We start from the raw sequence: 16,100 nt of genomic DNA, 5'->3' as shown, positions 1-16,100 counted from the left end.
GTGTTACAGCAGGCTAGCGCAAAATTCTTTCCTGCCTCTGCTGTGCGTTCCGTAAGCGAAGTCAGCCTCCAACCACAGGCCAATAAGCGGCACATTTAATTACAGCGTTCTGTTTCTGCACTACTGGTAATACACCATGCTGAAGGGTAGGGGTAGGCCTAGAGGATGTGGACGCGGGTGAGGACGCGGAGGCCCAAGTCAGGGTGTGGGCACAGGCCGAGCTCCTGATCCAGGTGTATCGCAGCCGACTGCTGCGGGATTAGGAGAGAGGCACATTTCTGGCGTCCCCACATTCATCTCACAATTAATGGGTCCACGCGGTAGACCTTTATTAGAAAATGAGCACTGTGAGCAGGTCCTGTCGTGGATGGCAGAAAGTGCATCCAGCAATCTATCGACCACCCAGAGTTCTGCGCCGTCCACTGCTGCAACTCTGAATCCTCTGGCTGCTGCTCCTCCTTCCTCCCAGCCTCCTCACTCCATTACAATGACATATTCTGAGGAGCAGGCAGACTCCCAGGAACTGTTCTCGGGCCCCTGCCCAGAATGGCCAGCAATGGTTCCTCTCCCACCGGAGGAGTTTGTCGTGACCGATGCCCAACCTTTGGAAAGTTCCCGGGGTCCGGGGGATGAGGCTGGGGACTTCCGGCAACTGTCTCAAGAGCTTTCAGTGGGTGAGGACGACGATGACGATGAGACACAGTTGTCTATCACTCAGGTAGTAGTAATTGGAGTAAGTCCGAGGGAGGAGCGCACAGAGGATTCGGAGGAAGAGCAGCAGGACGATGAGGTGACTGACCCCACCTGGTTTGCTATGCCTAGTGAGGACAGGTCTTCAGAGGGGGAGGCAAGTGCAGCAGCAGGGCAGGTTGGAAGAGGCAGTGCGGTGGCAGGGCCAGACCGAATAATCCACCAACTGTTTCCCAAAGCGCCCCCTGGCGCCATGCCACCCTGCAGAGGCCGAGGTGCTCAAAGGTCTGGCAGTTTTTCACTGAGAGTGCAGACGACCGACGAACAGTGGTATGCAACCTTTGTCGCGCCAAGATCAGCCGGGGAGCCACCACCACCAGCATGCACAGACATATGATGGCCAAGCACCCCACAAGGTGGGACGAAGGCCGTTCACCGCTTCCGGTTTGCACCGCTGCCTCTCCCCCTGTTCCCCAACCTGCAACTGAGATCCAACCCCCTCTGAGGACAGAGGCACTACTGTCTCCTGGCCTGCACCCACACCCTCACCTCCGCTGTGCCCGGCCCGATCCACCAATGTCTCTCAGCGCACCGTCCAGCCGTCACTAGCGCAAGTGTTGGAGCGCAAGCGCAAGTACGCCGCCATACACCCGCACGCTCAAGCGTTAAATGTGCACATAGCCAAATTTATCAGCCTGAAGATGCTGCCGTATAGGGTTGTGGAAATGGAGGCTTTCAAAGGTATGATGGCAGCGGCGGCCCCGAGCTACTCAGTTCCCAGTCGCCACTACTTTTCCCGATGTGCCGTCCCAGCCCTGCACAACCACGTCTCTCGCAACATTGTATGCGCCCTCACCAATGCGGTTACTGCCAAGGTCCACTTAACAACGGACACGTGGACAAGCACAGGCGGGCAGGGCCACTATATCTCCCTGACGGCACATTTGGTGAATTTAGTGGAGGCTGGAACAGAGTCAGAGCCTGGGACCGCTCACGTCCTACCCACCCCCAGAATTGCGGGCCCCAGCTCGGTGGTGGTATCTGCGGCGGTGTATGCTTCCTCCACTAAACCACCCTCCTCCTCCTACGCAACCTCTGTCTCGCAATCAAGATGTGTCAGCAGCAGCACGTCGCCAGCAGTCGGTGTCGCGCAGCGTGGCAGCACAGCGGTGGGCAAGCGTCAGCAGGCCATGCTGAAACTACTCAGCTTAGGAGAGAAGAGGCACACGGCCCACGAACTGCTGCAGGGTCTGACAGAGCAGACCGACCGCTGGCTTGCGCCGCTGAGCCTCCAACCGGGCATGGTCGTGTGTGACAACGGCCGTAACCTGGTGGCGGCTCTGCAGCTCGGCAGCCTCACGCACGTGCCATGCCTGGCCCACGTCTTTAATTTGGTGGTTCAGCGCTTTCTGAAAAGCTACCCACGCTTGTCAGACCTGCTCGGAAAGGTGCGCCGACTCTGCGCACATTTCCGCAAGTCCCACACGGACGCTGCCACCCTGCGCACCCTGCAACATTGGTTTCATCTGCCAGTGCACCGACTGCTTTGCGACGTGCCCACACAGTGGAACTCTACGCTCCACATGTTGGCCAGGCTCTATGAGCAGCGTAGAGCTATAGTGGAATACCAACTCCAACATGGGCGGCGCAGTGGGAGTCAGCCTCCTCAATTCTTTACAGAAGAGTGGGCCTGGTTGGCAGACATCTGCCAGGTCCTTGGAAACTTTGAGGAGTCTACCCAGATGGTGAGCGGCGATGCTGCAATCATTAGTATCACCATTCCTCTGCTATGCCTCTTGAGAAGTTCCCTGCAAAGCATAAAGGCAGACGCTTTGCGCTCGGAAACAGAGGCAGGGGAAGACAGTATGTCGCTGGATAGTCAGAGCACCCTCATGTCTATATCTCAGCGCGTTGAGGAGGAGGAGGAGGAGGAGCATGAGGAGGATAAGGAGGATGGGGAAGAGACAGCTTGGCCCAATGCTGAGGGTACCCATGCTGCTGGCCTGTCATCCTTTCAGCGTGTATGGCCTACGGGGGAGGAGGAGGATCCTGAAAGTGATCTTCCTAGTGCGGACAGCCATGTGTTGCGTACAGGTACCCTGGCACACATGGCTGACTTCATGTTAGGATGCCTTTCTCGTGACCCTCGCGTTACACACATTCTGGCCACTACGGATTACTGGGTGTACACACTGCTCGACCCACGGTATAAGGAGATCCTTTCCACTCTCATACTCGAAGAGGAAAGGGGTTTGAGAGTGATGCTATACCACAGGACCCTGGCGGACAAGCTGAAGGTAAAATTCCCATCCGACAGCGCTAGTGGCCGAAGGCGCAGTTCCGAGGGCCAGGTAGCAGGGGAGGCGCAGAGATCAGGCAGCATGTACAGCACAGGCAGGGGAACACTCTCTAAGGCCTTTGACAGCTTTCTGGCTCCCCAGCAAGACTGTGTCACCGCTCCCCAGTCAAGGCTGAGTCGGCGGGAGCACTGTAAAAGGATGGTGAGGGAGTACGTAGCCGATCGCACGACCGTCCTCCGTGACGCCTCTGCCCCCTACAACTACTGGGTGTCGAAGCTGGACACGTGGCCTGAACTCGCACTGTATGCCCTGGAGGTGCTTGCTTGTCCTGCGACTTGCGTCTTGTCAGAGAGGGTGTTTAGTGCGGCTGGGGGAATCATCACGGATAAGCGTACCCGCCTGTCAACCGACAGTGCCGACAGGCTTACACTCATCAAGATGAACAAAGCCTGGATTTCCCCAGACTTCTCTTCTCCACCAGCGGACAGCAGCGATACCTAAACAATACGTAGGCTGCACCCGCGGATGGAAGCATTGTTCTCTATTACTATCAAAAACGTGGACCTTTTAGCTTCATCAATCTGTGTACAATATTCATCCTCCTCCTCCTGCTCCTCCTCCTGAAACCTGACGTAATTACGCCGAACGGGCAATTTTTCTTAGGCCCACAAGGCTCAGTCATATAATTTTTGTAAACAATTTTTATACGTTTCAATGCTCATTAAAGCGTTGAAACTTTCACCTGAACCAATTTTTATTTTAACTGGGCTGCCTCCAGGCCTAGTTACAAATTAAGCCACATTAACCAAAGCGATTAATGGGTTTCACCTGCCCTCTTGGTTGGGCATGGGCAATTTTTCTGACGTACATTAGTACTGTTGGTACACCACTTTTTTGGGGCCCTTGCCTACAGTGTAATCCAATTAATTTTTTGCCCACCTGCATTAAAGCTGACGTTACATCAGCTGTGCTGGGCACTGCAATGAGATATATTTATGCACCGCCGGTGGGTTCCAGGGAGCCACCCATGCTGTGGGTCCACAGGGAGTTGTAACTGCATGTGTCTACTTCTAAAGAACCCCAGTCTGACTGGGGCATGCAGTGTGGGCCGAAGCCCACCTGCATTAAACATGACATTACTACCTCAGCTGTGATGGGCAATGCAATGGGATATATTTATGTACCGCCGGTGGCTTCCTGGCACCCACCCATGCTGTGGGTCCACAGGGAGTTGTACCTGCCTGTGTCTATGAATTAAAAACCCCGGTCAGGTTGGGGCATGCAGTGTGGGCCGAAGCCCACCTGCATTTAATCTGACGTTAGCTCTGCTGTCCAGGGCACTGCAATGGAATACATTTATGTACAGCCGGTGGGTTCCAGGGAGCCACCCATGCTGTGGGTGCACAGGGAATTCCCATTGCGGAGTTGTACCTGCCTGTGACTATTTATAAAAAAGCGCGGTCTGACTGGGGCATGCAGACACCTTGACAGAATGAATAGTGTGTGGCACATAGGTTCCCCATTGCTATGCCCACGTGTGCAGCTCCTGATGGCGGTGGCACAGGATTATATTTCTCATTGCTTCTGTACAGCATTGTGGGCTATCGCCCCGCCCCTTTTAAAGAGGGTCGCTGCCTAGCCGTGCCAACCCTCTGCAGTGTGTGCCTGCGGTTCCTCCTCATGGCAGACTCACTTATAAATAGACATGAGGGTGGTGTGGCATGAGTGCAGCTGAAGGCTGCGCAGGGACACTTTGGTGTGCGCTGTGGACACTGCGTCATGCGGGGGGGGGGGGGTTGGGCAGCATGTAACCCAGGAGAAGTGGCAGCGGAGTGTCATGCAGGCAGTGATTGTGCTTTGTTGGAGGTAGTGTGGTGCTTAGCTAAGGTATGCATTGCTAATGAGGGCTTTTCAGAAGTAAAAGTTGTTGGGAGGGGGTGGGCCACTCTTGCCACTATAGTGGCTTAATAGTGGGACCTGGGAACTTGAGATGCAGCCCAACATGTAGCCCCTCGCCTGCCCTATCCGTTGCTGTGTTGTTCCCATCACTTTCTTGAATTGCCCAGATTTTCACAAATGAAAACCTTAGCGAGCATCGGCGATATACAAAAATGCTCGGGTCGCCCGTTGACTTCAATGGGGTTCGTTACTCGAAACGAACCCTCGAGCATTGCGATAATTTCGTCCCGAGTAACGAGCACCCGAGCATTTTGGTGCTCGCTCATCTCTAAACTAGAACCTTTCTGGATTTGCTTTCAAACTAAAGAGGAAACTGTGATTAGAATTGGGGTCATATTTTGGCCACCAGGACAAACTGAGAATTATGATGACCTGTTGGTTGAAAAAAGTCTTTAGACCCTTTCAATTTTTTTTCTATTTTGTTATGTTCTGGCCTTCTGCCAAAAAAAATAAAAGATTCAACTTATTCCCCATCATTCTGCACTCAATAACCCATTATAACAAAGTAAAAAAAAATGTTGGAAATCTTTGTAATTCTTTGAAAAATGAAAAACTATCATTTTGCATTGACAGAAGAATTCAGACCCTGCACTCAGTACTTAGTTGAAGCACCTTTGGCAACAATTCGATATATTTGCAATATCCCTCTGGATTGTCCTGGCAGATTCTTACCAGGCCTTTTTTAGAAGGTAGTCAGCTTTGCAATCCATGGGATCATGTACAGTGGGTCTGGAAATTCTTCAGACCTTTTCCTTTTTTATATTTTGTTGGGCCTTGTAAAAATTAAATAAAAATCAAGATTCAATACCAATATTGACAAAGTGAAAACAATGTTAGGAATCTTTGTAATTATTTTAAAATATGAAAAAATAGCATTTTGTATTGATATAAGTTTTCAGACCCTTTGGTATAACACTTGTAATTTAGCTCTGTGAGCCACTAATTTGTCTTGATCATTTGTGAGATGTGTCATGCTCAGGCACTGGATTGGAAACTTGGATGGTAGCCAGCAAGGGCAGGCTACATGGTCAGGCCAGTACACAGGATTTAAGCAGAGCCGTAGTCAGGAAACAAGCCAGTGGCTGTTACACAGAGAACAATCTTCTTTCAAAGTGAGCAGGTATAGGAAAGAGCTAGTTTAAAGGCTGAGGACACAATAAGCATGCTAGGAACTTAGGGAAGGGCCAGGCTTTTCTAGTATGCTCAATCTAGGAAAACACAGGGTGGAGCCAGTCAGGGAAACACAGGGGCAAGGAACTAGTAGCAAGGGCAAGGTTGATCATGGAAGCTGTCCAGCAGGCTGAATAGCATACTAGGGAGAGACACCGTCTGGAGCACCTGTGGCAAATACTGTACAGTTGATTGGACCTAATTTTAAAAGACATGCCCATGTCTATATATGATCTCACAGCTCACTATACACATCAAAGCCAAAACCAAGCCATGAGAAGGAAAGAACTGTAGAGCTCTGGGACAGGATTGTGTGAAGGCACAGATCTACAGAAAGCTCCAAAAAGAGTACTGCTGATCTGAAAGTACCCAAGAGCACAGTGGCCTCCATAATTCTTAAATTGAAGAAGTTGGAACAACCAAGACTCTTCCAAGAGCTGGCCAATCCACCACACTAACTATTATCAGGAGAGAAAGGCCTTGGCAAGAGAGGTGACCAAGAACACAATAGATACTCTGGATGAGCTCTAAAGATCCTCTGTGCAGATGGGAGAAACTTCCAGAAGGTTAACCATCTCTGCAACACCCCACCAATCTGGGCTTTCTGACAGAGTTGTCAGAAAAGAAGCTTCTCATCAGTAAAATACACATAAAAGCATGTCTATAGTTTGCCAAAAAAAAAAACAACGCCTAAAGGACATTCAGACTGGGAGAAATCAGGCACTGCTCATCACCTGCCCAATACCATCCCTGCAGAGAAGCATGGTGGTGGCAGTATCGTGCTGTGGGAGTGTTTTTCAGCAGCTGAGAGAGAGAGACTGGTGAAGGTTGACGGAAAGCTAAATAGAGCAAAGTACAGAGATAATCTTAATGAAAACCTGATCCAAAGCACAAGGGACCTCAGTCTTGGCAGAAGGTTAACCTTACAACAATACAATGACCCTAGGCATACAGTGAAGACAACACAGGAGTGGTTTAGGGACAACTCTATGAATGTCCTTCATTGGCCCAGCCAGAACCCTAACTTGAACCCAATTGAACATTGCTGGAGAAATCTGAAAATAACTGCTCACTGAGAGTCCCCATCCAACCCAACAGAGTTTAAGAGGATTTGCATTGTAGAATCCGGAGCAAATGTCCGCCCCCGGATTCTGTAGCTACTACCTGCCATAGCATGCTATGAAGAAGCGTTTTTTCCTGCCCACAGGCAAAAATCAATTGTGATTTTCCCAGGCGGATTCTGTGTGCACATCTTCCATTAAAATAAATGCAAGCCATCTGACCCACGGCCCTTCTGCGATGGCACGGCATTATGTGTACTGGTCGTCACATCCGCAATACAGGTATGTGGGGTCACCGGCCGGGACAGGGTCGGATTCCACTATAGGATCCCACATGCGGAATCTGACCCGGTCATGTGCAGGCGGCCTAACAGACGCATCATAAAAATGATGCTCCCACCACAAACACACGTCATACATCAAAGTTGCAAGTGAACAAAATGATGCATAATATAATGCAAACAATGGGGCTAAAAGATAAAAATAATAAAAATGTTAAAGGGGTTGTCCCGCGCCGAAACGGGTTTTTTTTTTTTTTTTTAAACCCCCCCCCGTTCGGCGCGAGACAACCCCGCTGCAGGGGTTAAAAAAACAACCCGCACAGCGCTTACCTGAATCCCGGCGGTCCGGCGTCTTCATACTCACCTGCTGAAGATGGCCGCCGGGATCCTCTGTCTCCATGGACCGCAGGGCTTCTGTGCGGTCCATTGCCGATTCCAGCCTCCTGATTGGCTGGAATCGGCACGTGACGGGGCGGAGCTACACGGAGCTACACGGAGCCCCATTCAGAAAAGAAGAAGACCCGGACTGCGCAAGCGCGGCTAATTTGGCCATCGGAGGGCGAAAATTAGTCGGCACCATGGAGACGAGGACGCCAGCAACGGAGCAGGTAAGTATAAAACTTTTTATAACTTCTGTATGGCTCATAATTAATGCACAATGTACATTACAAAGTGCATTATTATGGCCATGCAGAAGTGTATAGACCCACTTGCTGCCTCGGGACAACCCCTTTAATGAAATAGACAGGATTAGATTGAATATTCTTCTTGTCTGCATGCACATATTTGTAATAACTGTTAATAATTCCTTTACCACTGCTGACTTAGAATATGCAAAAAGATATAAAGAAAATGACAGATGGCTTACAAAGGCTTCTAAACGTATTAAAAATATATTGACAAAATATATCATATTCTAAATATATCAAACATTTGCCTTGCTTTGCTCATGTTTCTGCTTGATAAAGGAAACATGTTACCAGAATAAACCCTGTTAATTTAGGGCATCTGTTATATATACGGTACTAACTTAAAAAAGCTAAGTTTTATTACATTGAAAACGTTAAAGCATAAAACATACAATATTGGTGCACTCCGCATATGATATCACATTCAATGTAAACTTACATTATGCATATCCTCTTGAACACATTGGAGAGGAGATACAAAATCTAATGATGCTATAATGTAAAATAAATGCTTTCTTATTTAACAATTTTTTCATTTATTCTTCCTCTTCCACAGTTCATATTTAACCGGATTGGATGTAAGGCCATGACATTTGAAGTCATTGTTGTTGACTTTTCCCATATAAGAGGACTTTGGGAAACTCGTGTTAAGAAGCATAAAGAGCGATGCAAAAAGGAGAAGGAAAGGATAGAGGCTAGTGCCTTGCAAAAGTAAGTATAGTTATATATTCCATGTTAATACCACTAAAATACTTCTCAATATTTCAGAAAGTAGATGGAGTGAAGGGGCTATCTGACCAAACCACACAGAACCTCCCCAACTCACAAATCCACAGGGTCTTTTACACAGCAAGACCTAAGAACCTCCAAATGGTTCTGTAGAATGGACAGGGTAGTAATTAGCACTATCGCTTGAAGCAATGGGGTTCTAGGTTTAACCCTTTCCAATTCACTGTCTGACCTCTGAAGACATTATGATTTAAGGCTGTACAGCTCTGATGTTGGTAGACATCCGTCGAGGTTCTCTTACTGTATATTGCCAGCCTCTCTGCTGTCGGAGTCTATCCAATGTGTCACCTCATGCAGTACTGGCTTTAGCCAGCATATAGCGCCATTGTATAACAGCAGAAAAAGAGTAAGCCCCCCTAGGAAAACCAGGATACAAATTGGATTGGAAAGGGTTAAATCCAAGATCTCCATTGGAATAGAATGTGTAGGTTCTCCCTCATGTGCGTGTGGGTTTCCTCTAAGCTCTCCAGTTTTTTTCCACACTCCAAAAACATACAGCATCGATAGGTTAAGAGCTTTAATAAAAAATTGACCCATTTGAGTAAGTGTGAGTTAAGGCCCTTTTACACGCAATGATTAGCGCTCAAATTTCATTTAAACAGCCGAAAGTGAGCGATAATCATTACATGTAAATGCGGGCAGTTGTGCATTTTTCATTCATTATGCATTGATTATTGACTTTTAGTTGGCATAAAAACCACCATTTGGCTATTCGCTTTTCGCTTTGTTTAAATGACAACCGTTCCGTCGTTCAGCAATTCCTGGGGAGGGGTTACCATTTGGCGGGGCGTACTTGCTTGCGTCCAAAAAAGCACAGCGATTGGCTGCCGGGACAACAAAGCAACTATTTTTTTACGCCCTCCTAGTGCTCCACCATTGGCTGGTAAATCATCGGCTGTTCTGGCATACACGAAAGAAGCTACAAAGAGCATCGAAAATACATTTGCCATATTTTACTTTGCATGCTAAGATCCCGGAATCTACATCGAGGATTTATCGCTGGGCGCCAGCTGGTTTCGCTACTTCTACTACTAAAAATTCATGATAGTAAACCTGACACCTAGAAATTCTTTCAAATGTCTTTTCACAAAGCTCCTTGGTTTTTTTGCACATAAACTATGTGCAGCACCTACTTTCAAAGGCCAATTCACACTTGCACAATAACAATGTTTTTTTTTCATAGCTAAGGCACGCACCCTCCTATCAAACAATCGTGCACTTATCTTTACATGTAAACTCCACCAAGCGACACACTGAACAACTGAAACACCCACAGGCCACCTCCATTTCTAGCGATAATCGTTATGTTTAAATGCTCATCTTTAAAAGCAAAATCATCAGTAATTTTTGGCCATTTGAACAAATTTTGAACGATAATCGTTGCGTGTAAAAGGGCCTTTAGGAAACTTAAGATAAAGAGTGAGCAACAGGGACTGATATGAATAATGGCAATCCCTATATAGCACAACAGAATGTGTTAGTGCCAAACAAAGCAAGTGGCAATAGTAATAAATGGTAATCACTATTGGTTGGGTTCACAGAGACGTACAGATGGGGATATCGTGATGTCCTGAAGCATTAAAGAGAACTTGTCATGAGATTCATGCTACCTGAACTACATGTAATCTCGACAAGCAGCCTCATTACTGCAGTATTTCAAAGAAAACGTGATGAAAAAAGGAAGACAGAATGTGGAGAAGAGTTATCCAGGTGAGTAGACGGTAGGGAGACACCCTGATGACTTTTCGACATTCTCAACTCTGTTTTAAACAGTTTTCTCTGAAATGCTGCAGTGTTAGAGTAAAACATAGCTCTCTGTAATGAGGGTGCCTGTCATGATTTTGTGCTTTAGTGATTAGGGAAGCATGAATCTCATAACAGGTTCCCTGCAGGACATGGCATTGTGCACTACATATAGGTCAGCACTGTATATTCATGTGGAGCCAGTCTTATACAACTTAGCTACAATAATCCATAAAACAGACCATATTCCAATAAAATACAAAACAATAAAACTCACTGTTTTAGTTGCTATACTTCATATTTTCATTAGTAGACAATATAACATTGTAGTTTGAGGATATCATGATGAAGCATCTTGGCATAAGGCCATTTTGAGTTCCCTGGTAATTTTTCAGTACCTCCTAAAGCATCTGAGGATGCAACATTATCTGAGTGTTATTAAACTATTTTTCATGTACTTTAATTATCCAGATCATTGGCATTGTATACTTATGTGTGATGAAAAGTTAGGCAATAGAGATGAGCGAACGTACTCGTCCAAGCTTGATGCTGGTTCGAGAATTAGGGTGTTCGAGATGCTCGTTACTAGAGACGAGCACCACGCGATGTTCGAGTTACTTTCACTTTCATCTCTGAGACATTAGGCCGCTTTTCTGGCCAATAGAAAGACAGGGAAGGCATTACAACTTCCTCCTGTGATGTTCCAGCCCTATCCCACCCCCCTGCAGTGAGTGGCTGGGGAGATCATGTGTCACCCGAGTATTTAAATCTGCCCCGCCCGCGGCTCGCCACAGATGCATTCTGACAGAGATCAGGGACAGTGCTGCTGATGCTGCTGCTGCTATAGGGAGAGCGTTAGGAGTTATTTTAGGCTTGAAGAACCCCAACGGTCCTTCTTAGGGCCACATCTTACCGTGTGCAGTACTGTTGAGGCTACTTTTAGCAGTGTTGCACTTTTTTTTTTTGTGTGTATATCGGGCGTGCAGAGCATTGCGTCCTCAGTCTGCAGTCATTGTACATAGTATAGGGCCAGTACTGGTGAGGCAGGGACAGTGGGAAAGGTGAAAGAGATATACTGTCTATATAGGCAGTGGGCTTTTTCAAACAAATTTGGGAAAAATACTATATTTGGGCTGCCTGTGACCGTCTTCAGTGTACTGTGTGTCTGCTGGGGGCAGTAGTCCTAATTAATACGCAGCTAAGTGTTACAGCAGGCTTGCGCAAAAGTGTTTCCTGGCTCTGCGTTGCCCGTTACATCACCGCCGTCATCCCGTCCAGAGGGAAACAGTATACATATATACGCTGCCTACAGTATCTGTCTGCTGTCTCAGCTCAGCCTTTCAAAAAATAGAAGCAAAATACTTAAGGCCTACTAGTGGCGTTTGGCCACTTGACTGCTTCAGCGCTGTGAATTCCACTTGCTGAGTCATACGCACCTACGTCTCACTACAGGCGTGCGCTAAATTGTTTCCTGGCTCTGCGTTGCCCGTGACATCACCGCTGTCATCCCGTCCACAGGGAAACACTATACATATATACGCTGCCTACAGTATCTGTCTGCTGTATCAGCTCAGCCTTTCAAAAAATAGAAGCAAAATACTTAAGGCCTACTAGTGGCTTTTGGACACTTGACTGCTTCAGCGCTGTGAATTCCAATAGCTCAGTCATACGCACCTACGTCTCACTACAGGCTTGCGCAAAATTCTTTCCTGGCTCTGCTGTGCGTTCCGTAAGCGAAGTCAGCCTCCAACCACAGGCCAATAAGGGGCACATTTAATTACAGCGTTCTGTTTCTGCACTACTGGTAATACAGCATGCTGAGGGGTAGGGGTAGGCCTAGAGGACGTGGACGCGGGCGAGGACGCGGAGGCCCAAGTCAGGGTGTGGGCACAGGCTGAGCTCCTGATCCAGGTGTTTCGCAGCCGACTGCTGCGGGATTAGGAGAGAGGCACGTTTCTGGCGTCCCCACATTCATCTCACAATTAATGGGTCCACGCGGTAGACCTTTATTAGAAAATGAGCAGTGTGAGCAGGTCCTGTCATGGATGGCAGAAAGTTCATCCAGCAATCTATCGACCACCCAGAGTTCAACGCCGCCCACTGCTGCAACTCTGAATCCTCTGGCTGCTGCTCCTCCTTCCTCCCAGCCTCCTCACTCCATTACAATGACACATTCTGAGGAGCAGGCAGACTCCCAGGAACAGTTCTCGGGCCCCTGCCCATAATGGGCAGCAATGGTTCCCATACCACCAGTGGAGTTTGTCGTGACCGATGCCCAACCTTTGGAAAGTTCCCGGGGTCCGGGGGATGAGGCTGGAGACTTCCGGCCACTGTCTCAAGAGCTTTCAGTGGGTGAGGAGGACGATGACGAAGAGACACAGTTGTCTATCACTCAGGTAGTAGTAATTGCAGTAAGTCCAAAGGAGGAGCGTACAGAGGATTCGGAGGAAGAGCAGCAGGACGATGAGGTGACTGACCCCACCTGGTTTGCTAAGCCTACTGAGGACAGGTCTTCAGAGGGGGAGGCAAGTGCAGCAGCAGGGCAGGTTGGAAGAGGCAGTGCGGTGGCCAGGGGTAGAGGCAGGGCCAGACCGAATAATCCACCAACTGTTTCCCAAAGCGCCCCCTCGCGCCATGCCACCCTGCAGAGGCCGAGGTGCTCAAAGGTCTGGCAGTTTTTCACTGAGAGTGCAGACGACCGACGAACAGTGGTGTGCAACCTTTGTCGCGCCAAGATCAGCCGGGGAGCCACCACCACCAGCCTCACCACCACCAGCATGCGCAGGCATATGATGGCCAAGCACCCCACAAGGTGGGACGAAGGCCGTTCACCGCCTCCGGTTTGCACCACTGCCTCTCCCCCTGTGCCCCAACCTGCCACTGAGATCCAACCCCCCTCTCAGGACACAGGCACGACCGTCTCCCGGCCTGCACTCACACCCTCACCTCCGCTGTCCTCGGCCCCATCCACCAATGTCTCTCAGCGCACCGTCCAGCCGTCGCTAGCGCAAGTGTTTCAGCGCAAGCGCAAGTACGCTGCCACGCACCCGCACGCTCAAGCGTTAAACGTGCACAGAGCCAAATTGATCAGCCTGGAGATGCTGCCGTATAGGCTTGTGGAAACGGAGGCTTTCAAAAACATGATGGCAGCGGCGGCCCCGCTCTATTCGGTTCCCAGTCGCCACTACTTTTCCCGATGTGCCATCCCAGCCCTGCACGACCACGTCTCCCGCAACATTGTACGTGCCCTCACCAACACGGTTACTGCCAAGGTCCACTTAACAACAGACACATGGACAAGCACAGGCGGGCAGGGCCACTATATCTCCCTGACAGCACATTGGGTAAATTTAGTGGAGGCTGGGACCGAGTCAGAGCCTGGGACCGCTCACGTCCTACCCACCCCCAGAATTGCGGGCCCCAGCTCGGTGGTGGTATCTGTGGCGGTGTATGCTTCCTCCACTAACCACCCTCCTCCTCCTACGCAACCTCTGTCTCGCAATCAAGATGTGTCAGCAGCAGCACGTCGCCAGCAGTCGGTGTCACGCGGCGTGGCAGCACAGCGGTGGGCAAGCGTCAGCAGGCCGTGCTGAAACTACTCAGCTTAGGAGAGAAGAGGCACACGGCCCACGAACTGCTGCAGGGTCTGACAGAGCAGACCGACCGCTGGCTTGCGCCGCTGAGCCTCCAACCGGGCATGGTCGTGTGTGACAACGGCCGTAACCTGTTGGCAGCTCTGCAGCTCGGCAGCCTCACGCACGTGCCATGCCTGGCCCACGTCTTTAATTTGGTGGTTCAGCGCTTTCTGAAAAGCTACCCACGCTTGTCAGACCTGCTCGGAAAGGTGCGCCGGCTCAGCGCACATTTCCGCAAGTCCAACACGGACGCTGCCACCCTGCGGACCCTGCAACATCGGTTTCATCTGCCAGTGCACCGACTGCTGTGCGACGTGCCCACACGGTGGAACTCTATGCTCCACATGTTGGCCAGGCTCTATGAGCAGCGTAGAGCTATAGTGGAATACCAACTCCAACATGGGCGGCGTAGTGGGAGTCAGCCTCCTCAATTCTTTACAGAAGAGTGGGCCTGGTTGGCAGACATCTGCCAGGTCCTTGGAAACTTTGAGAAGTCTACCCAGATGGTGAGCGGGGATGCTGCAATCATTAGCGTCACCATTCCTCTACTTTGCCTCTTGAGAAGTTCCCTGCAAAGCATAAAGGCAGACGCTTTGCGCTCGGAAACAGAGGCAGGGGAAGACAGTATGTCGCTGGATAGTCAGAGCACCCTCATGTCTATATCTCAGCGCGTTGAGGAGGAGGAGGAGGGGGAGGAGCATGAAGAGGAGGGGGAAGAGACAGCTTGGCCTACTGCTGAGGTTACCCATGCTGCTTGCCTGTCATGCTTTCAGCGTGTATGGCCTGAGGAGGAGGATCCTGAAAGTGATCTTCCTAGTGAGGACAGCCATGTGTTGCGTACAGGTACCCTGGCACACATGGCTGACTTGTTAGGATGCCTTTCTCGTGACCCTCGCGTTACACGCACTCTGGCCACTACGGATTACTGGCTGTACACACTGCTTGACCCACGGTATAAGGAGAACCTTTCCACTCTCATACCCGAAGAGGAAAGGGGTTTGAGAGTGATGCTATAACAGAGGACCCTGGCGGACAAACTGATGGTAAAATTCCCATCCGACAGCGCTAGTGGCAGAAGGCGCAGTTCTGAGGGCCAGGTAGCAGGGGAGGCGCGGAGATCAGGCAGCATGTACAGCACAGGCAGGGGAACACTCTCCAAGGCCTTTGACAGCTTTATGGTTCCCCAGCAAGACTGTGTCACCGCTCCCCTGTCAAGGCTGAGTCGGCGGGAGCACTGTAAAAGGATGGTGAGGGAGTACGTAGTCGATCGCACGACCGTCCTCCCTGACGCCTCTGCCCCCTACAACTACTGGGTGTCGAAGCTGAACACGTGGCCTGAACTCGCGCTGTATGCCCTGGAGGTGCTTGCTTGTCCTGCGGCTAGCGTTTTGTCAGAGAGGGTGTTTAGTGCGGCTGGGGGAATCATCACGGATAAGCATACCCGCCAACCGACAGTGCCGACAGGCTTACAATCATAAAGATGAACAAAGCCTGGATTTCCCCAGACTTCTCTTCTCCACCAGCGGACAGCAGCGATACCTAAACAATACGTAGGCTGCACCCGCGGATGGAAGCATCGTTCTCTATAACCATCCAAAACGGGGACATTTCTGCTTCATCAATCTGTGTCTAATATTCCTCCTCCTCCTCCTGCTCCTCCTCCTGAAACCTCACATAATCACGCCGAACGGGCAATTTTTCTGAGGCCCACAAGGCTCAGTCATATTACTTTAGTAAACAATGTTTATACGTTTCAATTCTCATTAAAGCGTTGAAACTTGCA

General features: G+C 49.7%; 1 protein-coding gene across 1 annotated transcript in view; it reads left to right on the top strand.

Moving 5' to 3' along the window:
• Positions 1-8,736: 8,736 nt before the first annotated feature.
• LRRC2 (leucine rich repeat containing 2) overlaps positions 8,737-16,100 on the top strand; it is a 218,945-nt gene continuing 211,581 nt past the window's right edge. The window contains exon 1 of the mRNA XM_066601996.1: positions 8,737-8,861. Coding sequence (XP_066458093.1) covers positions 8,737-8,861 — 125 coding nt within the window. The remainder of the gene's footprint in view (positions 8,862-16,100) is intronic.

Source organism: Eleutherodactylus coqui, chromosome 5 (genome assembly GCF_035609145.1).
Source record: "Eleutherodactylus coqui strain aEleCoq1 chromosome 5, aEleCoq1.hap1, whole genome shotgun sequence".
NCBI classification, from domain to species: Eukaryota; Metazoa; Chordata; class Amphibia; order Anura; family Eleutherodactylidae; genus Eleutherodactylus; species Eleutherodactylus coqui.
Note: the sequence above shows the minus strand (reverse complement) of the source record. Positions and strands in the feature narration are given on the sequence as shown.